Here is a 26,223-nt window from a genome sequence, read left to right as displayed (position 1 = left end):
AGCATAAACTAAAGTCCAAAGTGTCATAAAATGTGTACATGCCAACACAGAGTGAAAAAAATATCTGATATGATAGTGTAAAGAGTATGTTGTCTTGCTAGTAGAATAAGATTAGTTTAATATATTAGAAATCTGATTATGAGAATTTCAAAAAAAATGAGGGGGTGAATCTGATGGTTGTAGCAATTCACCTGCTCTGGCCAGGCAGGATGAAGAGCGAAAACCTCAGAAAATATCTTATAAGATTAAATGTTGATTTCAGAAAGTTGAAATCATATTAGAATAGTGAAAGAAGATCTTTATTGTTTTAAATCGGAAAAGCTATATGGATTAGTTTTGTTAGTATGTGGATAAGATAGAATATGGTGAACAAGTGTCACCATAAGAACGTTAAAAAGATCGAATGACGTGGTGAGTACTTATAGAAGAACTCAATGATAAGTGCATCAGTGACAAGCGTATAAGATGAATAAAGTCAGAGCTTATGAGTTGAAATGAAGTGATAGTATTGAGCATAAACAAGAGTATGTTTATGATAAGAGTTTGTAGTTAAGATAGAAAAAGTTAGCGTTGGCTAACCAGAGTATGTGATAAAAATGTACTGGAATTATAAGATTATAAGATATTGTCAGGATATGATAACCAAATATGAAATGGATCTGGATACAGTTGTATATTTGGATCATAGTAATGTGGAATAGTAAAGGAAATAAGGATTTGTATATTTGAGTAAAGCTGAGGATTGATAAGAAGAGTTTGAGAATGTGTATATCGATGATCAGTTTATAAGACAAAGGAAGTCATAATGTTGAGTTGAACAACGGAAATTTCAGGATGTATGAGAATGAGGTGAAATTGACAAGTTAAGTAAATGAATTTTGAGATAATTTCGATTGGAAAGGATGTATGTGATTGGTTGATTAGGGTTTATGCCCTAGATTGGACAGATGTTATTGATTAATTCAGAGTAAAGGTTATAAGATTGGAAGAAAAGGTAAAATTGAGTTAATCAATTATGATGTGAAACTGAATATAGTTATGTATTCTGATCAGATAGCAATGATGTAGAAAAGAAAATAAGTATTTGCATGGAACCTTAAGGAAGGAAAATACAAGTATAAGAAATGATAAAGAATGAAGTTCTATATAAGTAAATGGGTTATCAAACTTATGAGGATGCAATGAAGATTGATACATAGAGATGAGTGTAGGTGATAAGACAAGAGTATGTGAACATGAAAGGAAATATGATTTGGGTATAAGGAATAAATAAATGAATAATGGAATAAAGAAATGAAAGGGATGAGTTAAAGGATCAGATACGATAAAGGTTATATGGAAGTGTAGATGATAATTTTGGATATAGAATTAAGAAAAGTGTGTAAGGTTATGTGAATAGATTCTTTAAAAGTGTATGTTGAATCATATTTAAAGAAGATTTAAGGTCGTGTTTTTGGTTAAATGGTGATGGAAAACGAATTTGGTTATTATTATAAGGTAGTTAGAGATTGATTTAGGTTGTTGATTGATGAAAATGGATTGAAGTTACTGGTTGCTGTTTAAATGATAAGTGACATGATATGATATATATATATATATATATATATATATATAAGGGAAAAAGGTAATTGAAAAGCTAAAGGATTGAAAAGTAAGTTTCTGATGATGACAAGAAAGATTAATTAATGAAGCAACATGAGAACTTTAGAAGATATGTTTCTATCAAGATGTCCAGTGAAAATTCGAGGAAGAATTTTCTTAAAAAGGAGGGGAGATTTGTAACATCCGCAATACCGGGTTAGTGACCAAATTGTAAAATTTCAGAATTTGGTGACTAAAGTAGAAGAATGAAATAGTTCAATGATTATTGGATATATATGATGAAGGTTATTTAGTAATTATAAAGGAAATAAAGGGCAAAAAGGTCAATTGACCAAGAAATGAATTAAAAATGGGATTGGTAAGGATAAATACACGTGGAAAGGGAGAGAATTCTCCAGAGTTCTCTTCTCCTTTCTTCTTCTTCTTTACGTGGAAGCCAAGGGAAAAAGGTAAGTTTGATTTAGCTTTTGATTTCTTGAAAGTTTTAAGTTTGATTTGAGTCTTTGGGGGTTATATAAGCTTAAGGAAAGCTTATATAAGTTTAAAACACCAAAGAGAGAATTAGAAAAGAATTTCTATTAAGGGTTTATAAATGAACTTTTGTTATAGAAAGGTTTTGAAGTTCTAAAGTTGGATTTGACTTGTCATGGGTCTAATTAAGAAGTTAGAAGCAATTGAATGGAATTTAGAACATGTTAGAAATTGAGTATGATTCTTGAATTTCATAAGGAATATAGAATTTTGAGGTTAAAGATGATTTACATGGATATAAGTTGGTTTAAGTAATGGTAGTTGAGTTTAATGACATATTAGAGGCTTAAAATAGAAGAATTAAGGGAAGAGTTGATGATTTTCGTACTAAAATGCAAATTCTGGGCAAGGTGTATCGATGCATATTCAATGTGCATCGATGCACTCTTTAAAGAAGAAACATCAAATGCAATTGATGCATCGATGCATAAGGAGTGCATCGATGCATCCCCTTAAAATGAAAACATCGAAGGTAATTTGTGTATCGATGCATGGGTAGTGCATCGATGCACATGTTAAAGAATGTATCGATGCACTGTAGAATGCATCGATGCACTTCAAGGGGAAATTGAAATAGACATTTCTTTTGGTCTAAGAAATGATAGATTAGAGTATATCAATTGGATACTTATATGTATCAATATGTGATTATGTAGATATCAAACACGAACAAGTTTCGGAACGATCATCAAGTTAAGATTCGATCGAAAGAAAGGAAAAATCACAAAAGTGGATTGGAACTTAGTGAGGCTCAGGTGAGTGCATATTAATTCGTTTATGGTGCTAAATGGAAACAAGACTTGTGACAAGTCTATTTCCTATGTTGAATGCATGAATATATGATTATATGTATATGCATGACATAAATTGTATGTATGCATGATTATATGTGTTAACATGCTTTTGAATGAATGATATGAAAAGTGAGATAAACAAAGTATGGTTGATATAGGGTAATATAAGAATAGCTCATAGGTTATATGATAAATATGGAACCATATAGGAACATTAATTGAGTACTTGATAATAATTCATAAGGTTATATGCATAGGCAATATAAGTTATAAGATGAGAATATATAGGAATATCAAATAAGTTATGAGATAAGTTATGTGACATGATATATATATGAGTTTATGTGATATAAAAGTGTATAAGTGAAATAACATGATAGGTGATAAAACCGTAAGCCTATATGATTGTGTTATATGTTACATGATATGACATGCGAGTTACATGAACAAATGAGAAATGGTATAAGTCATATGAAACGATCTACGTGAATACATGCACTTGCGATACATGTGATATGAGATATATGGTTACACATACATATGGTATGTGATATAAGAGAAATAACAAGTGATATGAAATGTTATAAATGATAATGTCCATGTTATGTGATATGAGAGCTAGGGGTATAGTTGGCATGCCAAGAGTCGAGGGTTTACCTATGTCTTTCGAGATATATAGACAGTTTACCTAGGTTCTTCGAGACCTATGGACAGTTGCCGAGGTTCTTTGTGACCTCTGGATAGTTACCGGGGTCTTTGTGACCTCTGGATAGGTCCTTTGGGACATTTATATGAGCTGTGGTGACAACATAGTGGTGCATAACCTCAATAGACTCACATATCTTTAGTTCTCACAAGTGCACATGGGCTAATAAGAGATAACATGGAATGTAATGTATATGATATATGTGTGTTAGTGATTATTGTATATGCTATAAGATATAATATGAGCTTAATTGATCATATAAATAAGAGAATAGAAATATGAAAGGTGATAATATGATAATGATAGGAAAGAAGATAATTATATGTATGCGTGGATATATATATATATATATATATATATATATATATATGAAAGATGCATAGTAGGAATTATTATATGTATATGTGGGTGTGATGCTTGTATGTGATATGTTAGTAGAAATTGTTCAAGCATGATTACGAGTTAGAGTTTTATTATATGTTTTATGCCTCACTAAGTCAACGACTTAGCGTGTGATTGTTTCACACGTAGGTTACAGAAGTGAGAAAGTAAAGAGCTAAGAGGAGCAAGACAGGTCAACATTTTCCTTACAAAGTTTCAGATTAGAAAATAGATGATTTAAACGTGTATGGTTAATCTGAATATAGTTGGCATGTACTAATTGAATGAGCTGAATATGCTCTGATCGATTTTGGTTATTTTGGTCAATTTATGTAAATACACAGTTTTTATTTTAATGAAAGCTTTAAATTTTCTTTGAATTTTGTCAAGAGTCAAAGTTTGAAAAGTCAATGTGACACTCCAAACTCGTATTCGGGTCAGATACGGGTTGAGGGTGTTACATCTTTTATGTAATTCAACCATACCACGTTCACTAAGATAAGCAAGACGCATATGCCACAGTTTGGTAGTATCATCACAGGACTCAACAAAATGAACTCCACCTACAACGGTACTCCCTAACAATCTGTAAATATTCCCTACAGTCATCTTTCCTTTCATCATAATCAAAACTCCTTTAACAATCCGAATGGTTTCCCTATCCTCATCAGCCTTAGGGATAAAACCATTCTTGTGCAAAGTGCCCAATGAAATCAAATTCTTCTTCAAATTTGGGATATGTCGAACACCACACAACGTCCGAACAAAACCATCATATATCTTAATTCTGACATCACCAATACCAACAATATTGCAGCATCAATCATCACCCAAATAAACAGAACCAGAATTAACCGACCTGTATGTCGAAAACCATTCCCTATTTGGCTTGATGTGATAAGAACATCCAGAATCAAGAATCCAAGCATCCGTCAATAGAGTCATTAAAATAGAGAGCATATCACCCTCACTGCAATCAGAATTGTCATCCTCGACCACATTCACAGACTTGGATAAGTCATCACGCTACTCATCAATATGCTTTTTCAACTTCAGACAGTCTCGCTTCATATGTCCCACCTCCTTACACTTGTAACAGTGAATTGTCTTCTTATCCCTAGATTTGGATATAAAATTCTGCTTCCTAGACCTTGCATTCTCTAGCTTCCGTCCATAGTCTCGATTACCCTTGACATATAAGCTATCAGCTTGAGAACTTTCTCCTGCATTCTACTTCCGCTGATTGTGAGCCAACAAGGCTGTAGTAATCTCCTCAACTTTGATAGTCTCTTTCCCATATGTAAGAGTAATCACCATGTGTTCGTAAGAAGGAAGGAGGCAACAAACACAACATAATCATCGCTTTGTCTTCATCCTCAATTTCCACATCAAGTCGAGCCAAATTAGAAACGATTTGATTGAAGACATTCACGTGTTGCGCCAAATCATGATAATCCTGCATCTTCAACCCATACAACCGCTGCTTTAGATACAATTTAGTCGTTAAGGATTTGTACATAAACTGACTTTCCAACTTCTTCTAAATTTCATCTGGAGACGACAGATGCATGACGTGATACATGACCTCATCCGTCAAACATAATTGTATGGTTCCTGTCGCTCCCTGCTGTAATTTTTCCCAATCTTCCTCCTCTATCGACGCCGGCTTTGTAGGTCGCAAAGCCTTTAAGATCCTTTGATGCGCCAACAGATCCTTCACTCTTGTTTGCCATAATTCGAAGTTACCTGACCATCGAATTTTGCAACTTCGAATTTGGCTCCTGACATCTGATAGCAATTGTTGAATAATCGAGTAAAGAAAACAAAAATAACACAAGAATTTTAACAAGGTTCAACAATGTGCTTACGTCCTCGGTGCCTTAGGCGACGCTAGAATTTTTATTTAATTCAGTGTCTCATAGGTTTAGGTTAAATCTCCTTTTATAATAAATAAGCCCTGATACATATTTACAAAAATAACCCTATGCCATACCGCATGGCCGTATACCCCCGCACCCCCAACCCACATAATCGTAACCCCCCACTACGAGACTTTCTCGATATATTTATGAGTCATAACTAGCAGGTAGAATTATGATTAAATTTAGAATTTATAAACAAAATGTAATTTGATATTTAATTTTTTTACCGGTGAAGTAAATGAATTTGATTTTAAAATTCAATATATATATATATATATATATATATAATCTGATATATGAATTTAATTTTTAAGTTTAAATTGGTACTTAAATTTGATTTTATGGTACAAATAAAACCATTAATTATAAATAATAATTTGAACAAAAATTGAATTTCAAATACTAATTTATACCAACAATTCAAATTTAAATACTTAATTAAAAAAATTCAGATACTTAATTGAAAAAAAACCTTCATATACTATATTCGACCTTAAAATCAAATTTAATTTTAAAATATATATTTTCCCTACGAAATATTATAATATAAATTAAAAAACTAAATTTGCTGTGGGAGGATAACTCGGGATCGGTCCATTTTGATGTGTAATGTGGAGTGTTTTTCTTTCAATGTTGCTTCTTGTGTTCTGTTCTCTTCAGAGTTATGTGTGTACTCTTTTTTTCATATAAGTTTAGATAGATTTTTAACGATACACACTTAATTCTTTCCGTGTATGATTTCTTCTTTAATATACATACTTTACAAAAAAATATAAATGTAGATTTTTTTAAGAAAAATGGTGAACAAAAAAATAATTTATGAATTACATCAATTTTACAATTATTTAATTAATTATATCGAGTTTTATTATATAGAGGCATGATCCAGTTATACTGTGTAAAATTCTTTTAATTTTACACATTTTTAGGACCATTGGATGAGAAAAATTAAAGGTTGGAATTAACAGTATAAAATAAGAATATATTCACTGGAAAAAAACTAAGACTTAATTTTAGCCTTTGGTTTTCCTCAATCCAACGATCTTAAAAAAGTGTAAAACTAAAAGAGTGTTACATATTGTAAGTGGATCCTAACCCTATAAGTGTTAGGATCTACTTACACTATGTAAAACTAATAAATTTAGGCTTAAATATAAATAAGTGCCTAAACTATAGCGTTTTTCACGAATATGATCCTAAACTATTTTTTTTGAATGATGTCGATGTCTAACATTACAAACGTTACCACTTTAGGTGTCCGAACCGTCAATGACATTAATTTTCTCTGTTAAGTGACACATGTCACACTCTGATAATTTTAAAATTTATTTTTTTTAAAATTATAAAAATTATTATATTTATAAAAAAACCCTTGTTTCTCTTAAATTACAAAAAGACCCAAAATCCCTAAAATCTAACCTAACCCACTATCATCACCCTTTCCGGCCGTGACCACCACCGCCGACATAGTCCTTGCCATCCTTTAGTCATATGCCACCGTAGTTGTCGTCAATTGGCCGTCATAATAGCGTGGGATTGTGATTTTCATCCTAGGTTTCATGGGGTATAAAATGTCGATTCGCCATTGATCAACCGTCGGCCGGTCTCGATTTCATAGGGGTTTTGGTTGTCGGGGGGGATGAGGTCAGGTAGAGTTTCGTCGACGGCAAAAGGCAGAAGGCAGCATGGGTTTAGGGGTTGAAATAAAGGTTTTTAAAGTTTTGGAGTTATTTCAAAATTTCAATGTTTTCTAAAATATAATTTTAATTTTTTTTAATTTTAAATAAAAATTTTAAAATTACTAGATTGTGACACATGTCACTTAACCGAGGAATTTAAAGCCATTGATGGCCCGAACACCTAAAGTGATAACGTTTGTAACGTTGAGCACTGAGATCATTCAAAAAATAGTTTAGATTCCTATTCGTGAAAAACACTATAGTTTGGACACTTATTTTATAATTAAGCCTAGGTTTTTCACTAATTTATAGTCATTAAATAAATAAATGATAGATTTAATTAAAATTTATAAACCATAAATAAATATTTCTTTAACTTATTTTTGAGTTTAGGGTAAATCTAATGGTTATAAATTAATATAAAACTTATTAATTATACATAATATAAGCATAGAGAGAGGGGGGTTAAGATCCACTTATACTTCGTAAAATTAATAAGTTTTACACCAATTTATAGTCATTATATTTAAATAAATAAATTAGATTTAATTAAAATTTATAACTCATAAATAAATATCTTTTTACTCACAATAAAATAATATTTTTTTCTTTTTAAGATTAAGGTTTAAGATTTAAGTTTAAGTTTTTAGGGTTTATATATATATTTAGACCTTAGAACTCCTACTTTAAACCCAAACCCTAAATCATAAACCATAAGCTCTAAAACGAGTTAAAGGAATATTTATTTATGAGTTATAAATTTTAATTAGATCTAATCCATTTATTTATTTAAATATAATTACTATAAATTATTTAAAATTTATTTTTTTATAACATATAAGTGGATCTTATCTTTTATATATATATATATATATATATATATATATATATATATTTATTTATTTATATATTGATTACACTTACATTAATACAATACGATTGCCGATCAAGGAATTAATATCTCTATTATAAAATCGTCTACTTGAAATTTATTTAAAATTGTCTTTATGTGGTAACGACTTCATCAAAACACATTTGTTTTAATAAAAAAACATATATTTTTTTAATAATTTTTTGTTAGAACTCGAAATCTTAAAGAATAACAATAATTTCTTTATAATTGAGGTCACTTAATTGATGTTAGACAACTTGTATTTACTAGTGAATGTATTAAATAATTTATAATATATGGTTTTAAAGAATTAATATTTAAGATATTATATGATAAACAAACAAGGCAACTTTAATTAGTATGTACTATTTATTCTATTACAAACCATAATCATAGGGAATAAAATTTTGGATAATTATGAGAATTATATAATTATTCCATTTAATTAAGGCTTAATTAAGCATTTGTTTAAGGCAAATCTTTTGGATTCTCTAATATGTAATTAATTATTTTTTTACGGGAAAAACTTTGGGATTGTATAATAATTATTATATATTTTTTATAATACAAAATTGTATAAAATTTAATTTAATTAAGATTGTTGATAACTGAATCATCTATCAGCTTCATCAAATCAATACGAACGATTAATGAACATAAAATTATATAACTTTAAACTTTGTACGAGCTAAAGTAGTAACTTGCATGATAGTTCATACGAATTTTATTACTTTTTATAATTTAATTAATATTTTCATTAAAAAATATAACGATTTAACTGGAAAATTTGAAAATAAAATATATCCAAATTAAAAATTGTATTTAACTTTTTATTATACTTTTTCTAGAGTCATAAAGTTAATTAAAATAAAGAAATTTATCGTATAATTATTATTTTTCTCCCAGAATCGTATAACTTTCCAATAAAGCAGAAAATTTATAATTTCATTTAATTCTAGAACAATTTATTATTATTATTTATTTGAAAAAAAATAATAATACTCCACTTAATTTGGAAACAAAATAATGGAGAATCATTATAATTACTTTAATAAAAGATTTCTTATTTTGTTTATAAATTTTAGAAATTGATTATGAGAAAAAGTAGTCAAGGCAGAACTATAATCTCCCAAAGCTTATTGCGTTTAACCATGGCAGCTATGAAGGGTAGCAACACTAGCACCAAGACAACTCGGGGCCGTCAGAAGATTCAGATAAAGAAACTCGAGAACGAAAGCAGTCGTCAAGTAACGTTCTCGAAGCGTCGCAATGGTTTATTCAAAAAGGCGAGCGAGCTTTGCGTTTTATGCGGCGCGAACATCGGTATCATTGTGTTCTCTCCGAAAGGGAAACCGTTTTGCTTCGGCTACCCGGATATAAATGTGATATTGAATCGTTATTTTAGCGAAAACCTTCTCGAAGACAACGGTTCGACGACGAATGGCGCCATCGTTCCTTGTTTCGATGAGTTTAACGAGGAGTGTCAAGAGACGCTGGAGAAACTAGAGGTCGAAAAGAAGCGAATCAAAGAGATTGAAAAAGAGAACGAAGAGAAGAAGAGAAGGGGAGAGTTTTGGTGGGAAGACCCTATTGATAATAATATGGGGATTGAGGAACTTGAAGCTTATGCTAAAGCAATGGAGGAGCTGAGGAACAATGTGGTTAGCAGGGCTAATGAATTGGTGGGGGACGTATTCACCGCATCGGCAGCCACCAGTTATGCCGTCCAAAACGGTGGTTTTGCCACTGGAGAGTCGAGTGGTTACGGTGATTTCGGTCTCGATATCGAAGGTTTTAATTTTGGTCATGGTCCTGACTTAGATTGTTAATGATCTCTATGCATCATTGAAGGTATGATTACAGCTTTACTTTAGACAATTAATCTGTTTAGTTTCTAATTATTGTATAAACAGTATTGATCTATATGATCATATATAATGAAGTTGTTAATTAATTAGTCTTTTTTTCTTGTTTTAATTGAAACTCGAGTTAAGTTTTTATTCAGATATATTTATTCGAGTTATTTTGAGTATAGATTATTTTTCAATACAAATCGAATAAATTCAAATTATTAAACATATCGAATCGAATCAAACTAAAAATTGCATTAATTTGATAGAACTCTAGTACTAATGAACGTTTTATCAATTACAACAGAAACGTCATAAATACGATTATAAGAATAATTATAATTACAAATAAAATGCTATCAATTCAACTAAAATAAATTTAGATAGAATGTACTCATAATTAAATTAAAATCAAAATATACATAATATTTTTATATTTATATTCGATTATATATTTCAGACAACCTTAAAAATATTTTGAGTCGAATCAAGAAAAATTGTTACTTTATTCTCTTAGTAAATGGAATCTTACTATCACTCATAATCTTTTTTGTGTATACGATCAATATTAATATACGACGATTTGATTTATCAGTAAGATACTATTATTTTATTAGATTATATTGTGTCTATATTAAATTTATAAATTAATATTAATCCTTTTAAAAACGTATATATTCTGTAAATATTTATTATAGATTACGAGTTAGTACGTAATATATAGATTAAAAGATTAATGAGCAACCGAATAAGATAATATCAGATTGTGCTCATAGTATCAAAATAATGTCTAGTAATTGCATGAATCAAACGATTTAGGTGGTTAGAGGACGACTGTTATCTTTAAAGATTATCGGTTCGAACACGACATTTATAAGAATACTTGAACGTATATTGTCAAATTATTAAAAACATTTATAAGAAAACAAGAAAAGATCATGGTAATTCATGTATTAATATCATGTTCATGTTGCAGAAGAATTGTTTGGTAAAGATACTGACCCACAGGAGTTTAGCTCCATTCCACAAACGTTTGGGAGAAGGAAATGAAAGTAACATTAGGCCAACAGTATAGATTGCAATGGCCAAGAAATGGAATGCCAAGCTTAATGGACGAGGGCGTAAACCGGAGTGCAGAGCCGATAGTCCGCAAGCGAATACGCCTCCAAGTCTCATAATCAAAACATGCTTGCTGGATATCCTCCATTGCAGGATCAGACGAGGCACTCAGCACCTTGTGCAGGAGATTGGCCAATGCGTTTATTGTGGATGACATCGGCTGCAAACGCAGTTAAAGTTCGAATACGTTTTTCTCGATGTCGTTCACTTTTGAAATGTACATCAAACATGGGATTACAGTACCTTCCTCAGAGTATAAAAGGACTCGAGATATTTGCAGATGGTGAATGGATGGGATAGGTCTTCCAGAGGTCTTAGAAGATCCCTTAGTGAAAACAACATCAGATAGTGCAACTGTCACTCCACCTCCGGTTAAAGCGTGGCGCATGTTGAATGCATCGCCGATCAAAATCGCACCGGGAGTCGAGTATGGAGCATCTGCCATGATTTTGTTTGGCATTATTCTTATGTTACCCTTCTTCTCTATTGCTGATATGAAGCCAGTGTACAGTTGAGGAGGAACCTGAAACGTACATGTCATTTTGTTAGCCCTTAGTCCTCCAAAATGAATCAATAAAAGAAAGATCCGAGTACCTTGGGAGCCACTTGAGTTTTCAAGTAATCGGCCATTTCACCATCAGAAACTGAAGGTAAATTCCGACTAGGAACATCGACCAAGCAACGGATTTCAGTGCAGCTGATCGGATAAAACACGAAAGGCGAAGGAGTTGCTATTACAAAAACTCCATAATTTTCACAAGGAAGTTTACAGTTTGTAACAACCAAACAAACACTGTAAGAGGGGACATCAATCTGCAAAAACCAATCAACATCTTTACGTTTTCTCAAAGCATATAATTCAACAAGATTCCCTAATAATTTTCACCTTAGGGATTGCAGAGAGAGCGTCCCAAATTCGAGAAACAGCCGTCACAGACGATGGTGAGAGGAGCATAAGCCGTCAGCACTTGGCCACTCTTATCTTTGTAGTGTACTCCTTTGACAATCCCATTTTCTTCAAGCAGAGATGTCACTGACTCACTGTCCCTTGTTCTAGACTCACATTACATGATCATATCATCAAGACATGGATTTTGAGCCTAGAAAAGTATAGTTTTGCGAAATTTCAGATGAATGAAATCAATAGATCGAATTTACTTGTGAAGAGACGCAGCCTTCTCCCGCAACCTTTGAATGAAACGACCGTTATGGAATCTTCTTCCGGCGACATTGGACTAAAACCTTTCCGGAGGAAAAGATATGGTTGTTAGAAGTTTCAAAGTTTGACAACCAACTTTGGAAAATGTTTTTTTCAAAGTTTGGTAAATGTTTCTTTGAAAAATGTTTTTCAAAGTTTGGTAAAATTTTGGTAGATGTTTTTTGAAAATAGGAATGGGTAAATTCACTTTAGTCATTGCACTTTAGGGTATTTTCAAAGATTAGTCCCTAAGTTTCTACTATAAATACCCTTACCCATTTAGCTTCAAAATCATCCCAAAACATTTCTTTCTTCCTATACTAGAGAGCTTTCTTGTGAGTAGTGAGTGTTTTGTAAACACCTGTAAATTTTCTCTCTTAGTAAAAGATCTGCAGCAGCCCGGAGACGTAAGCACAATTGGCTGAACTCCGTTATCAATTTTCGGGTATTATTTTTCCGCTTTTATTTCGCATTCTCACTAATCTGGTTATAGGGAAATTACTTGTACTCGGTTTATTTTCCTAACAACTGGTAATCAGAGCTTTTGGTTGTGAATTTTGTCAATTTTTCTGCGAGGTTACTATTCATTACTATTCACGTGAATAGTGAATTTCGTGAATAGTGAAATTTCGGTCGGCGATACGAGTTTGTCGACAGTGGTGTTCTAATACACGGTGGTTCGCAAGAATTGTCAGAAACGATCCAAAAGAAGCTAGATTCGAGTGGAAGCGATGGCTGCAGATGAAGGGAAGGTGAAAATTGAAAAGTTCGATGGTGCGGACTTTGGCTTTTGGAAGATGCAGATTGAAGATTTTCTGTACCAGAAAAATCTTTATCAACCTCTCTCAGGAAAGCAACCAGAGGGCATGAAGAATGAAGACTGGGCTCTTCTCGACCGACAAGCCCTCGGAGTTATCCGACTGACGTTATCCCGCAATGTTGCTTTCAACATAGCAAAGGAAAAGACCACGGCGGGTCTTATGGCGGCTCTCTCCAGTATGTATGAGAAGCCATCGGCCTCAAACAAAGTTCATTTGATGAGGCGATTATTCAATTTGCAGATGGCGGAAGGGGCATCGATGGCACAACACCTAAATGAACTCAACACAATCACAACCCAGTTGAGTTCAGTGGAAATTGAGTTCGATGATGAAGTTCGAGCTTTAATTCTCTTATCATCTCTACCAGACAGTTGGAATGCTACTGTTACAGCAGTCAGCAGTTCGTCGGGAAACAGCAAATTAAAATTCGACGATGTTCGGGATCTGGTATTGAGTGAAGAAATTCGACGAAGAGAATCGGGTGAAGCATCAACCTCCTCAGCCTTGCACACCGAGTCTAGAGGGAGAACTTCAGAAAGAAATTTAAATCGTGGCAGATCAAAATCCAGAAGGGGCAAATCAAGAACAGGAAATAAAGATTTTACCTGTTATAATTGCGGCAAGAAGGGTCACTTCAAAAGAGATTGCCGAGCACTGAAGAAAGATACCGGTGCACAGGAATCTGCCAACGTGACAGAGGAGACAGGTGATGCCATGATTCTAAGCGTCAACAGTCCGATTGAATCATGGATCTTGGATTCAGGGGCATCTTTCCACTCCACCCCATACCAAGAAATCATGGAGAACTATGTCAGTGGTGATTTTGGGAAGGTTCATCTTGCTGATGATGAAACCTTAAAGATCGTCGGAAAAGGAGACATCCGACTAAAGTTGCCAAACCAGACCACCTGGAAACTGATAGGAGTGAGACATATTCCTGGCCTCAAAAGAAATCTGATTTCTGTTGGACAGCTTGATGGAGAAGGATATAACACAACCTTTTTAGGCTGTGAATGGAAGATTACCAAAGGAGCACTCGTCATTGCTCGTGGTAAGAAGACTGGTACTCTCTATGTAACCTCAAATTTAGAGAATATCATTGCAGTAGCAGATGCTGATGGAAAATCAAACCTATGGCACCAAAGGCTTGGCCATATGAGCGAGAAAGGGATGAAGACACTTTTGTCAAAAGGGAAGCTGCCGGATCTAAAGAATGTAGATGTCGGACTATGCGAGGATTGCATCTTTGGCAAACAAAAGAAAGTCAGTTTTGCAAAGATTGGCAAGACACCCAAGGCAGAAATGTTAGAATTGATTCATACTGATGTATGGGGACCATCCCCAGTTCCATCTCTTGCAGGCTCACTATATTATGTCACCTTCATCGATGATTCAACAAGGAAGGTGTGGGTTTATTTTCTGAAGAAGAAATCAGAAGTCTTTGATACCTTCAGAAAATGGAAGGCCATGGTGGAAAATGAGACTGGTTTGAAAGTCAAGCGGTTGAGGTCTGACAATGGAGGAGAATACAGAGACAGTAGATTCAGAGATTTCTGCGCAAACAATGGGATCAAGATGGAGACAACAGTTCCCATAACACCGCAGCAGAATGGCGTAGCAGAGCGCATGAACAGAACTCTGAATGAACGTGCCAGAAGCATGAGGATACATGCCGGATTGCCCAAATTTCTATGGGCTGAAGCTATCAACACTGCAGCTTACTTGATCAACCGTGGGCCCTCAGTTCCTTTGGATGGCGGAATACCAGAGGAAGCTTGGAGCAAGAAAGAAATAAACCTTTCATACTTAAGAGTGTTTGGTTGTATTTCTTATGTACACATAAACTCTGCTGAAAGAAGTAAACTTGATGCCAAGTCCAACAAATGCGTCTTTGTTGGTTACGGTGGTGATGAGTTCGGTTACCGGTTTTGGGACTACGAAAATCGAAAGATCATCAGAAGCAGAGACATCATTTTCAATGAAAATGTGATGTACAAAGATAGGTCAACCGCAGAATCAAGTAATACCGAAGCTGAAACAAAGGAATTTGCTGAGTTCGAGGAGATTTCTGGAAATGATGTTCAGATCAATCCTGAAGCAGTTCAAGAAGAACCAAGCACACCAGAACTGAGACGCTCCTCCAGAATTCCTAAACCAACCCAACGGTATTCTCCTTCTTTACACTACTTGTTGCTGACTGACAATGGTGAACCAGAGTGCTATGATGAAGCAATGCAAGTGGAGGATTCAGTCAAGTGGGAGTTTTCCATGAAAGATGAGATGGACTCGCTTATGTCAAATCAGACAAGGGAATTAGCTGAATTACCACCAGGCAAGAAAGCGCTCCACAACAAGTGGATTTACAGGATCAAAGAAGAGCACGATGGGAGCAAACGCTACAAAGCAAGATTGGTTGTCAAAGGCTTTCAGCAAAAAGAAGGTATTGACTACAATGAAATTTTCTCTCCAGTCGTAAAATTGTCTACAATCAGACTGGTGTTGAAAATTGTAGCTGCAGAGAATTTACATCTTGAGCAGTTAGATGTAAAGACAGCTTTCCTTCATGGTGATTTGGAGGAAGAAATCTATATGAGGCAGCCAGAAGGCTTCATAGAGGCAGACAAGAAAAACCTGGTATGCAGGTTGAAGAAGAGCTTGTATGGTTTAAAACAAGCTCCTAGACAGTGGTACAAGAAGTTCGATAGTTTCATGAGTAGCAGTGGTTTTATCAGATGCCAAGCAGATCATTGTTGCTACATCAAGAGGTTCGACAACAACTTCATTATTTTATTATTGTACGTTGATGACATGCTCGTTGCAGGCTCAGACATGCAAGAGATTATACACTTGAAGCAAAATTGTCGAAGCAGTTTGCTATGAAGGATCTGGGCGCTGCAAAGCAGATTCTTGGGATGAGGATCAAGAGAGACACAAAGTCGGGGACTTTGATGTTATCACAGGCTGAGTACATCAACAAAGTACTCTCCAGGTTCAACATGCAAGATGCTAAACCAGTAAGTACACCTTTAGGTGTTCATTTCAGACTCTCCAAAGACCAATCACCAAAGACGGAGGAAGAACGTGCACACATGGTGAAGGTGCCGTATGCCTCAGCAATTGGAAGTCTGATGTATGCCATGGTTTGTACCAGACCAGATATTGCTCATGCAGTGGGAGCTGTTAGCATGTACATGAATAATCCGGGCAAGGTACACTGGGAAGCAGTCAAATGGATCCTCAGATATCTTCGGGGTACCACAAACAAAGCACTTTGTTTCAAATGGAGATATGATACTGACAGGCTATGTAGATGCTGACTTAGCCGGAAATGTCGACATCAGAAGGAGCACTATAGGGTATGTCTATACTCTAGGAGGAACTGCAGTGAGTTGGGTTTCTCAACTACAGAAGATAGTTGCTCTCTCCACAACTGAAGCAGAATATGTCGCTGTTACGGAAGCCAGCAAGGAGATGGTTTGGCTCCAAAGTTTCTTGGAAGAGTTAGGCAAGAAACAAGAAACAATATCTTGTATTGCGACAGTCAAAGTGCTATCCATCTAGCAAAGAATCCGTCTTTTCATTCCAGGACAAAGCACATACAATTGAGATATCATTTTATCCGGTCTCTTCTGGAAGATGGGATTTTGAAACTTGAAAAGATTAGTGGAGCTCAAAATCCGGCAGACATGTTGACAAAGACGGTGACTACGGATAAACTGAAGTTGTGTTCAACTTCAGTTGGCATGCTAGAATAACAAGACCAGACATGCTGCTGCATTGATCGAGGTGTGAAGACATATTAAAATCAGTCTTCAAGTGGGAGATTGTTAAAAGTTTCAAAGTTTGGCAACCAACTTTGGAAAATGTTTTTTTCAAAGTTTTGGTAAATGTTTCTTTGAAAAATGTTTTTCAAAGTTTGGTAAAATTTTGGTAGATGTTTGTTGAAAATAGGAATGGGTAAATTCACTTTAGTCATTGCACTTTAGGGTATTTTCAAAGATTAGTCCCTAAGTTTCTACTATAAATACCCTTACCCATTTAGCTTCAAAATCATCCCAAAACATTTCTTTCTTCCTATACTAGAGAGCTTTTTTGTGAGTAGTGAGTGTTTTGTAAACACCTGTAAATTTTCTCTCTTAGTAAAAGATCTGCAGCAGCCCCGGAGACGTAAGCACAATTGGCTGAACTCCGTTATCAATTTTCGGGTATTATTTTTCCGCTTTTATTTCGCATTCTCACTAATCTGGTTATAGGGAAATTACTTGTACTCGGTTTATTTTCCTAACAATGGTGGCATCCTTCCGTCCATGTAGAGAACATAACCGAGAACTCGCTGAGCATCGATCTCATCATTCAATGTCATGGCCTAACTCTATCAACATAGTAACATTATAATGTTGCATAAAACCCCAAAAGAGAAGCTATAGCACCTGCAACTCCGACCACGTAATGGTGAACCATGGCTGAATGTGTTTGATGAACTATCATTGCATAAGTTCCATACATGAGTTAATGAACAACAACAAACCAACTCATCAATAAGTAAAATAGAAAACAATGGAGAATTTATAAATAAATATTAAAAATTTATCGTAAACATAACTATAAATGAATACAAATGATGAAATCAAGGCTGCCATATTTGAGCAGGAGAATGACAAAGCCTGGTCCAGATGATTATTATGCTTCTTTCTTTAAATCAGCATGGGATGTAGTGGGTGATCACTAATTATCATGCTTCTTTCTTTATTGTTATTTAAACTTCAGTTCTAATTATTTTGTTTTATTCATTGATGAGATAATTAATTTTCTAACAAGATAATAGAGCCATATCTAAAGGACAAGTAGCTCATCCATGCTTATTTCTCACATCTACATTCACAACAGCTTTGACAGAGAGTTGAATCTTTCTTTGCCCTCCCGATTTTCGACCTACTAATCTGGATTGATCCGCGTCGTATATTTGGTTTTGGTGGATAAATCTTCCAACGATGATTTTCTACATACATAAAGACTTGAACTTGAGAATTTACCTCTAATCAATATCAAACTACTTATCACTTAGATTAACCCATTAGTAGAAAATTAAATCTTTAATGTGTACTTCCAAACATTGGATGAAAAACCATCACATACATACAGTAAAGGTAATGCTAATTCGTATATTTGTATCATGTTCGTGTTACATATTTTTAATTTCAACAATGAATTGCAGCTAATGATTATACCAAATCTTATATTTCTATGGAGGGGAAGAGAGAAGAGAAACATAGGTGAAAGACCGAAAGATTTTATAATAACTTTCATGCTAATGTCAGATATAGGATTTTAATAATACTTAAATTGTTATCAAAGTTATAATCTGTTAACAGTAATTTTATCTATAATAAATCATATAAGTGTATTAGAAGTCTCAAAATGTACATGTTAATGTGTGTTTTTGTAAATAACAAAAAATTAACTTTAAACTTAAGAAAGCTAGACAGATGATTATCCTACCCATTAAATATTCACCATCTGTATATTGCTTATCAGATATACATCAAGTTAGATAGCATGTTCCATTGAACACAATCCACTATATATCTTCTTAAAACTCGAACTAAAGCAACCAAACTCTAAAACCATAGCAACAACTCGAACAAATAAGAAAATATATGCATTAATTCCACGCAATAAGCTCTACACTATAAGCTATCTAATAACAGATATGAATTATTTTCCAAATATCGAACACCGAGTCGTACACAGCACATGTTGCTAATCGATCTTCCTTCCCAGACTTTTTATGCTCCTGCTTCCAGGTGGAGTTCTATAATATGCAGGCACAGTAAGAGGGAAGACATTTGTCTCACTCCTTCGAACATATAAATGGCAGAATAATACTTGATGCAACCTGAAAAGCAACAAATATAGAACAAGTTAATGGTAATAATCTGCATATTTACATCATGTTCGGGTTGCATAAGAACTGTTTGGTACAGATACCGACCCAAAGGAGTCTAGCCCCGTTCCACAATCGTTTCGGAGAAGGAAACGGAAGCAACAATCGGCCGACACCGTAAACTGACATGGCAGAGAAATGAAACGCCAAGCTTAATGGACGAGGGCATAGACCGGATAATATAGCCGATGGTCCGGTCGAAAATATACCTCCGAGTCTCAAGTACCCGAAACATGTCTGTTGTAGGTCCTCCATTACAGGACTAGATGGGGCACTGAACACGATCTGTAAGACGTTTGCCAGTGTGTTTATCGTCGATGACATCGGCTGCATTTGGTTAAAGTGAGAAATTATGTCGTCTTACTCTTGATTGACATTCGTTTTCAAAATGTATGTGGAATACGTAATGTAGTTCACCTTCCTTAGAGTGTAAAAAGACTCAAGATATTTGCAGACCGCGGATGCATCGGATAGATTATGCAAGGGTCTTATGAGATCACTCAGTAGAACAACATCAGAGAGTGCAACCGTCATTCCCCCTCCCGTTATAGCGTGCCTGGAATTGACCGCATCGCCTATCAAAAACGCACCGGGAGTCGGGCGTGGATCAGCAGCCATGATTTTGTTCGGCATTATTCTTATGTTATCCTCCTTCTCTATTGCAGAAATCAAGGCAGTGTACATTTCAGGAAGAGCCTGAAATCAATGAATCATAGTGTTACTCCATAGATTGAGCAAAATTCCCTAAAATATAACAAATATGTGGACAGTAATATTTGGGTTATGACGGATGGTTCATTTTTTTTATAATTTAGATAATAAATTATAGTTGGTGGCTAAACATTAGCTGATATATAGTTACTGTTTTCATCTAAAGTGAGAGGAAGAAGTAAAGAGGATGGGTTATAGATTTCTCGCAATTTTAATCGAGAGGTTTAATAGTTACTTCTAATGTTGATGTCAGACATAAAATTATGATTGTTATTTGTAGTAGTTTACCTAGGTCTATCAAATATGATATTAAAAAGTTGTTGACTTCTCGAGAGATATAAGACTCTTGAGACTTTAGGTACAAAGATGTTCTCTCGAGACTTAAACTACAAAATCATTTTAAAGAGATAAATTCTCGAGATTAATATAATAAGTTTTCCTCTATATTTCTCATAAAATCAGAGGAATTGGACATCAGACAATCTACGAATAATCATTGATTATAACTCTCCATCTAAATAAAAAAATAAATAAAATTAAGCACCCTATAATTTTCATAAACTAAATAATACTATCAACACAAATGAAATAAGATGGATCCAAAAACCTTGGGAGCCACCCTAGTTTTCAAGTAATGGGCCATTCCACCATCGGAAACAGAAGGTACATGCTGACTGGGTATATCAACCAAGCATCGAATTTCAGTGCTGCTAATGGGATAAAACAGGATTGGTGAAGGTTCTGCTAATATAATAGCTCCATAATTTTCATCCGGTAGCTTACAGTTCGTCAGGACTAAACCGGCAAAATGAGAAGGAATATCAACCTGCACAAACAATCAACACCTTTACATATACCTTTTCTTAAAACCATACAATTTTACAAGACTTCCTAGGCATTCTTCACCTTGGGGTTGCAGAGAGAGCGTCTCAAATTCGAGAAACAACCGTCGCAGATGACGGTGAGGGGAGCATAAGCCGTCAGCAGTTGGCCTCTCTTGTCTTTGTAGTGCACTCCTTTAACGGTCCCGTTCTCTTCAATCAGTGATGTTACCGCCCCTTGCTCTAGACTCACACTGCATTCGAATATTCACATCCAAATAAATGTCGTGATATTGTATGCCGAAATTGAAGAAAGATTGAGTTGAAGAAGATGAAGTACTTGTGAAGAGATGCAGCTTTGTTCCGCAACCTTTGAACGAAACGACCATTGTGAAAGTTTCTTCCTGCAACATGGGACTCATACTTCTCCAGAGGAAAAGATAGGGGGGCTTCTTTTCCATCGTTGTATAAAACACATCCCAGAACTCGTACAGCATCAATCTCATCAACACAATCTACATTACAGAAAATTTTCAAATAAAAAATAAAATTTGAATCTTAAAATAGATTCATCAACTCGAAAAATTCAAAAAATTTTACTCCACTCGAATGAATATTTACCTTCAAGGCCTAACTCAATTAACTTGAGGTAGCCCCCTGGCAACAGAGCTTCGCCGGCGATTCTCTCGGGTGCTTTTAAGTCCCTCTCGATCACTCGCACTCGACGTCCATCCTGCAACCCACAACCTCAAACACTCAAGACATACACAACTATTGCAATCTGCCGAACAAATAGCTATTAACAAATTTCTACTTCGAATCTATGGAAACTATGCATCATAACATATATATTTGAACCTTTCCAAGAGAGTAGGCAAGAGCAGCACCGGCAACACCAGCGCCGACTATGATAATATCCGTCGTCCCATGAGCCTCACAGTTTCCAGTTTTGTTTGCAGAGTTTTCATTTGGAAGCTCCATGGAAGCCGATCTTTTCACCTTGCTCGGTCCTCTAAATCTCATTAAAGAACTGTAAGCTATGGCACCTGCAAGTCCAACTATGTACTCCATGCAGATAGTTTCTTGTTTCCTTCACGGCTTTGCTTGTTCAAAAGGAGTGATTTATATAAAATTTTTGTCTTCGCTCATGGCTTCTATCGGTGTCCACTGGGATTGTATTTGATCCACGTGTGGCTTATCTTTTTCCACCACTTGGCATTTCACTCACCGTCAAGGCTGCCACCTTTTTCTGCTGATAATCATAGTACTGATCTAGGTCGTGATATTTATAAAAAGGATAAAATACACATAGTATTGATCTAGGTTTACTACGAATGATAAATTTATCTCCACCCCACGCAATTGAAACTAGACACAGTTACATCAAAAGGAAAGGAAGAGAAGAGACAAAATAAAGTTTGATTTTATTTAAATCGGGAATGATAAGTCTATGGCGACCCTACATATGGTTATCTTTTCCTTCTTTCAATGTCTGGGCTTTGATTTATCCGAATACGGTTAAAGATAGGTTTTCTTCGACGAGATTCTTCTTCCTTGAAAATAAAATTGTGACGTTGACAATCAGATATTTATATAATATATCTAAATTTACTAATAATTGATTATCTAAGTTGAGTGACTAAAACGTAAACTTACTAATAATTGAGTGATCAAGATGTAAACAAAATGTTTGTGTCAGTTTGAGTTTTAACGATACAATAACCTAATTGACTAATTACATGATTCAGTTATAATGTTTTGAAATACAATGATCTAACCGTAAACTTGCTAATAAAATAGAGTGACGTGTTATTTACCCTACTTTTTATCTTCAATTCTGCTTGAGCAAATGTCTCGTAAATTATTTGGCCCAATAAGTTAACACATATTTAATTGTAATCTACAATATTTCTATAGTAAATGGTAAACTCGTCACATTAAAGTGACGAATTCGCTTGAAAATACTCTTTTATTAGTCCTAGATATACAAGTCTCATGTGAGCTAATATTTTAATATTTTTATTGGGAGTTATCACGTCAAGGTGATAAGTCCACTTGAAATTTATTTAATTTTTTATATTCACTAAATAATTTAAAGTAAGTTTTGAATTTCAAAAAAAAGTAGCCGTTTGTAGCCATTGCACAACAAGCAATTGTAATGGGTAGATTGCAACTCTCATCCTAGAACTCGTCACCTTAAAGTGACCGTTTGTTGGGATTTTTAAAAAAATTAGTAGTTTATGGCTGTTGGGTTTGAGGGTATAAATAGAGGTTTGGGATTAAGATTTTTTTATTGTGTTTTGTTAAGAATTTTTTTTTTGAATATTTTGAAAATTTCTAAAAAATGTCTACCCACGATGAAATGTTACGCCTCGATGATATCCATATTTCTTCGCTCAAGCTCTGTCTGAAAAAGAACGGAGCGTTTGTCAATGAGGAATGAGTCTTAGAGATCTGCATCAGTGGATTATTATATATTTGCAACAATCTAGGATGAATCCAGTGACATTTTTGCGTGGTGTTAAGGTGAACATGGCATTGATTACGACTCTCACTGAACGTTGGAGCCTAGAGACGTATATTTTTCATTTTTCAAGTGGTGAAACAACAATTACGTTAGAAGATGTCGCTTACCAACTCGATGTTCTGGTTAATGGTGCGGCGATAATGAAAACAACAATTTAACCGATTCGGAATTGTTCACCAAATTTTGGGAAAGATGTATATATACAACTGTAATATTAACAATAATTAAAGTTTGACACAGGTTAGCTCTGGAAAGAAATTATAAAACCTAAAATTATTTGGAAAGAAAAACTCTTCTCAAATGTAAACTCAATTAACTTTATGTTTGTTCGTTTATGTTCGTTACGTTCGTTTAATGTTTTAATGAATGAACATGAATGAAAACGAACAAGTTACATTCCTCAATGATTGAACACGAACAATAATATTTCTTTATTTAGTTGTTCATGTTCATTTATTTGTTCGATTAAAGTTAAACGAACGAACATAAACATACACTTATTCATGTCCGTTCAGTTCATTTACAGTTCTACCTTTTCCTGTCGATGATCATAGTATCTTATGATCATTCATGAAAATTTAATGTTTATTAAAAAGTTTATGGGTAAATTATAAATTACATCCCTTAATTTTTTTCACTTTTATTTTAATCATTAAAGATTAAAAGTTTTCAATTTACTCATTAAAATTTTAGTTTATTCTTGTTTTGGTCACTCGGATGTTAAATCATAAATGAAAGGATGACATGACCACTTGTGTTGATGTGAATTACTTCTTGTTGACATAGAATCTATATGACATCCATGTCATTTTTTCCTTTTTTTTTTGTTTTATCTTCTTCCTCCTAAGATATAAACGAACTCGTCTCATTGCCTCTTACCATTCTATCAGTTTAGATTTCACCTAAGTCACTATGACACTCATAAAACTCAACCCAAAACTCATGAAACTTTAAACTACTTTGATTAATAAAATTCACCATTTTGATTAGCGTAGAATCAATACATACAAATCACTTCCTCCTTCTTCACCTCCCTATTATTATTTAGAAGAAAATGCTTTATCATCAAGAAATCAAAGAAAATTCAAAACTAGGGGTTTATTATAAAAATGAATAAAGTTTTGGGGAAATTTCATAATTTTTAAATGAAAAATATCTAGTTATATGTTAGTGACTAAACTAAGACTGCGAAGAAAATTCAGTGATGAAATTTGTAATTTACTCAATATTTAAATATAATAGTTATAAAAAAAAGGATAAAAGACACAAATAATCCTCGATTATATGATTTTTTTGTTTAATCAGTCAATTGTAATATAAAATTAATTCAGTGATCCGTTTATGTTTAAAAATAATGATGATTCATTTATAACTTATTAATAATTGAGTAATATATATTTTATTATTTTTTAAAACATATTAATCTTTTTGGTAAACCATTTGTATGAACTCTTAATTATTATCTCTTTTTGCTTTGATAATCTATTTTGAAATTTTATCAATTAGACTATTTAACTATTTATGTGTGACAATCAAGTCCTCTATCGTTATCATTTAGCGTAGGAGGTGACACGACTATTAAAAAATTGGTATAATTACACATTTGGTCCTCAATATTTATACATTCTATCAATTTAGTTCAAATTTAGTTCAACTAAATAAATTTAATCTCCCAATTAGATATTGACATGTGTCAGGTTACTTTTTGTTCAGGTTACTTTCGATTTAGATTACTTTTTATTCAAGTTACTTTCGGTTCAAATTACTTTTGCTTCATGTTATTTTTGGTTCAAATTTGTATCAGTCCAATTAAAATTTGAGTTGGTTTCGGTTTAGATCGATTTCTACTTGGATTTTGGATCAAATTTGAGTTATCATTTTGGGTCTATATCAAATTAGCAAAATCGATTTGGATAATCAAATTTGTGGTTACAAATTTGATTATTACTTTTGATCTATTGATTGAATTATCAGCATCGAAAATGACTTGATCAAAATTAAAAATATTGGTTTATTGTTGGACTTCAAAACCATCAAAACTAATATCCTCATAGGTAACTGTTGGGACCGTCGGTGCACCCATGGCGCAATAGAAATAAAACGCGATGGTCTCACCAGCGATCCAAGTACGTTAAATCCAAAAACCTAGAGGAAGGGATGTGATTACTTACATTGGGTTCCTTGTAAATCAGCAAAGACAACATCGACTATTGATGATCACGAATGTTTCGAATCCTAGTCTCCACGAAAAGTGTCTCAGCCTCTACTCAGTTCACTCGATTGAGAGCAACATTTAACTTTTCCCAAAAGCAGTTTTGAGAAAACAGCTGAAGATTAAGTACGGCTGCTAGACCTCACTTATCTTTAAATACCTGAGTTACCCTAACATATTAGCGTTTTGTTATTTCGAATTAATTAAACTCTTATTTAATTAATTCAAATTAAATATCCATTAAAGACTTATAATCCGAATTACGCTCTTTAATGTTTATTTAAACTCTTATTTAATTATTCCAAATTAAATATCAATTAAAAGAGTTGTAATCAGAATTATATTCTTTTAATGTTTACTTACTATATTCAGGATAATTAAAATCATATGTATATCAGATATACATATATTAACTCTAGATATATATTTCAGTAACGTACAACAAATATACATCTTTGCTAATTTCAAACCTAGGGTGTGACCTTGTAGTTTCTTGTAACATTGGTAGTAATT

At 33.7% G+C, this 26,223-nt stretch overlaps 2 protein-coding genes and 1 pseudogene across 2 annotated transcripts; 1 reads left to right on the top strand and 2 right to left on the bottom strand.

Annotated features, from left to right (window-relative positions):
• The first annotated feature begins 9,658 nt into the window (after positions 1-9,658).
• LOC120200012 (agamous-like MADS-box protein AGL62) lies at positions 9,659-10,336 on the top strand. The gene has a single exon (XM_039200963.1). The coding sequence runs from the start codon at positions 9,659-9,661 to the stop codon at positions 10,334-10,336; it is 678 nt and encodes a 225-aa protein (XP_039056894.1).
• A 967-nt stretch (positions 10,337-11,303) lies between these two features.
• Positions 11,304-17,956, bottom strand: LOC120200011 (annotated as a pseudogene).
• A 1,390-nt stretch (positions 17,957-19,346) lies between these two features.
• Positions 19,347-21,967, bottom strand: LOC120200015 (squalene monooxygenase SE1-like). The gene is made up of 8 exons (XM_039200964.1): positions 21,830-21,967; positions 21,593-21,704; positions 21,312-21,486; positions 21,057-21,225; positions 20,758-20,976; positions 19,857-20,135; positions 19,488-19,766; positions 19,347-19,391 (listed from the first exon to the last, which is right to left on the bottom strand). Exons 1-8 carry the CDS (start codon positions 21,950-21,952, stop codon positions 19,347-19,349), a joined length of 1,401 nt encoding a protein of 466 aa, XP_039056895.1. The 5' UTR covers positions 21,953-21,967.
• Positions 21,968-26,223: the final 4,256 nt, after the last annotated feature.

This window comes from Hibiscus syriacus, unplaced genomic scaffold, assembly GCF_006381635.1.
Source record: "Hibiscus syriacus cultivar Baekdansim isolate YM2019G1 unplaced genomic scaffold, ASM638163v2 tig00005924_pilon, whole genome shotgun sequence".
Classification (NCBI taxonomy): Eukaryota; Viridiplantae; Streptophyta; class Magnoliopsida; order Malvales; family Malvaceae; genus Hibiscus; species Hibiscus syriacus.
This window is presented reverse-complemented; position numbering and strand designations above follow the sequence as displayed.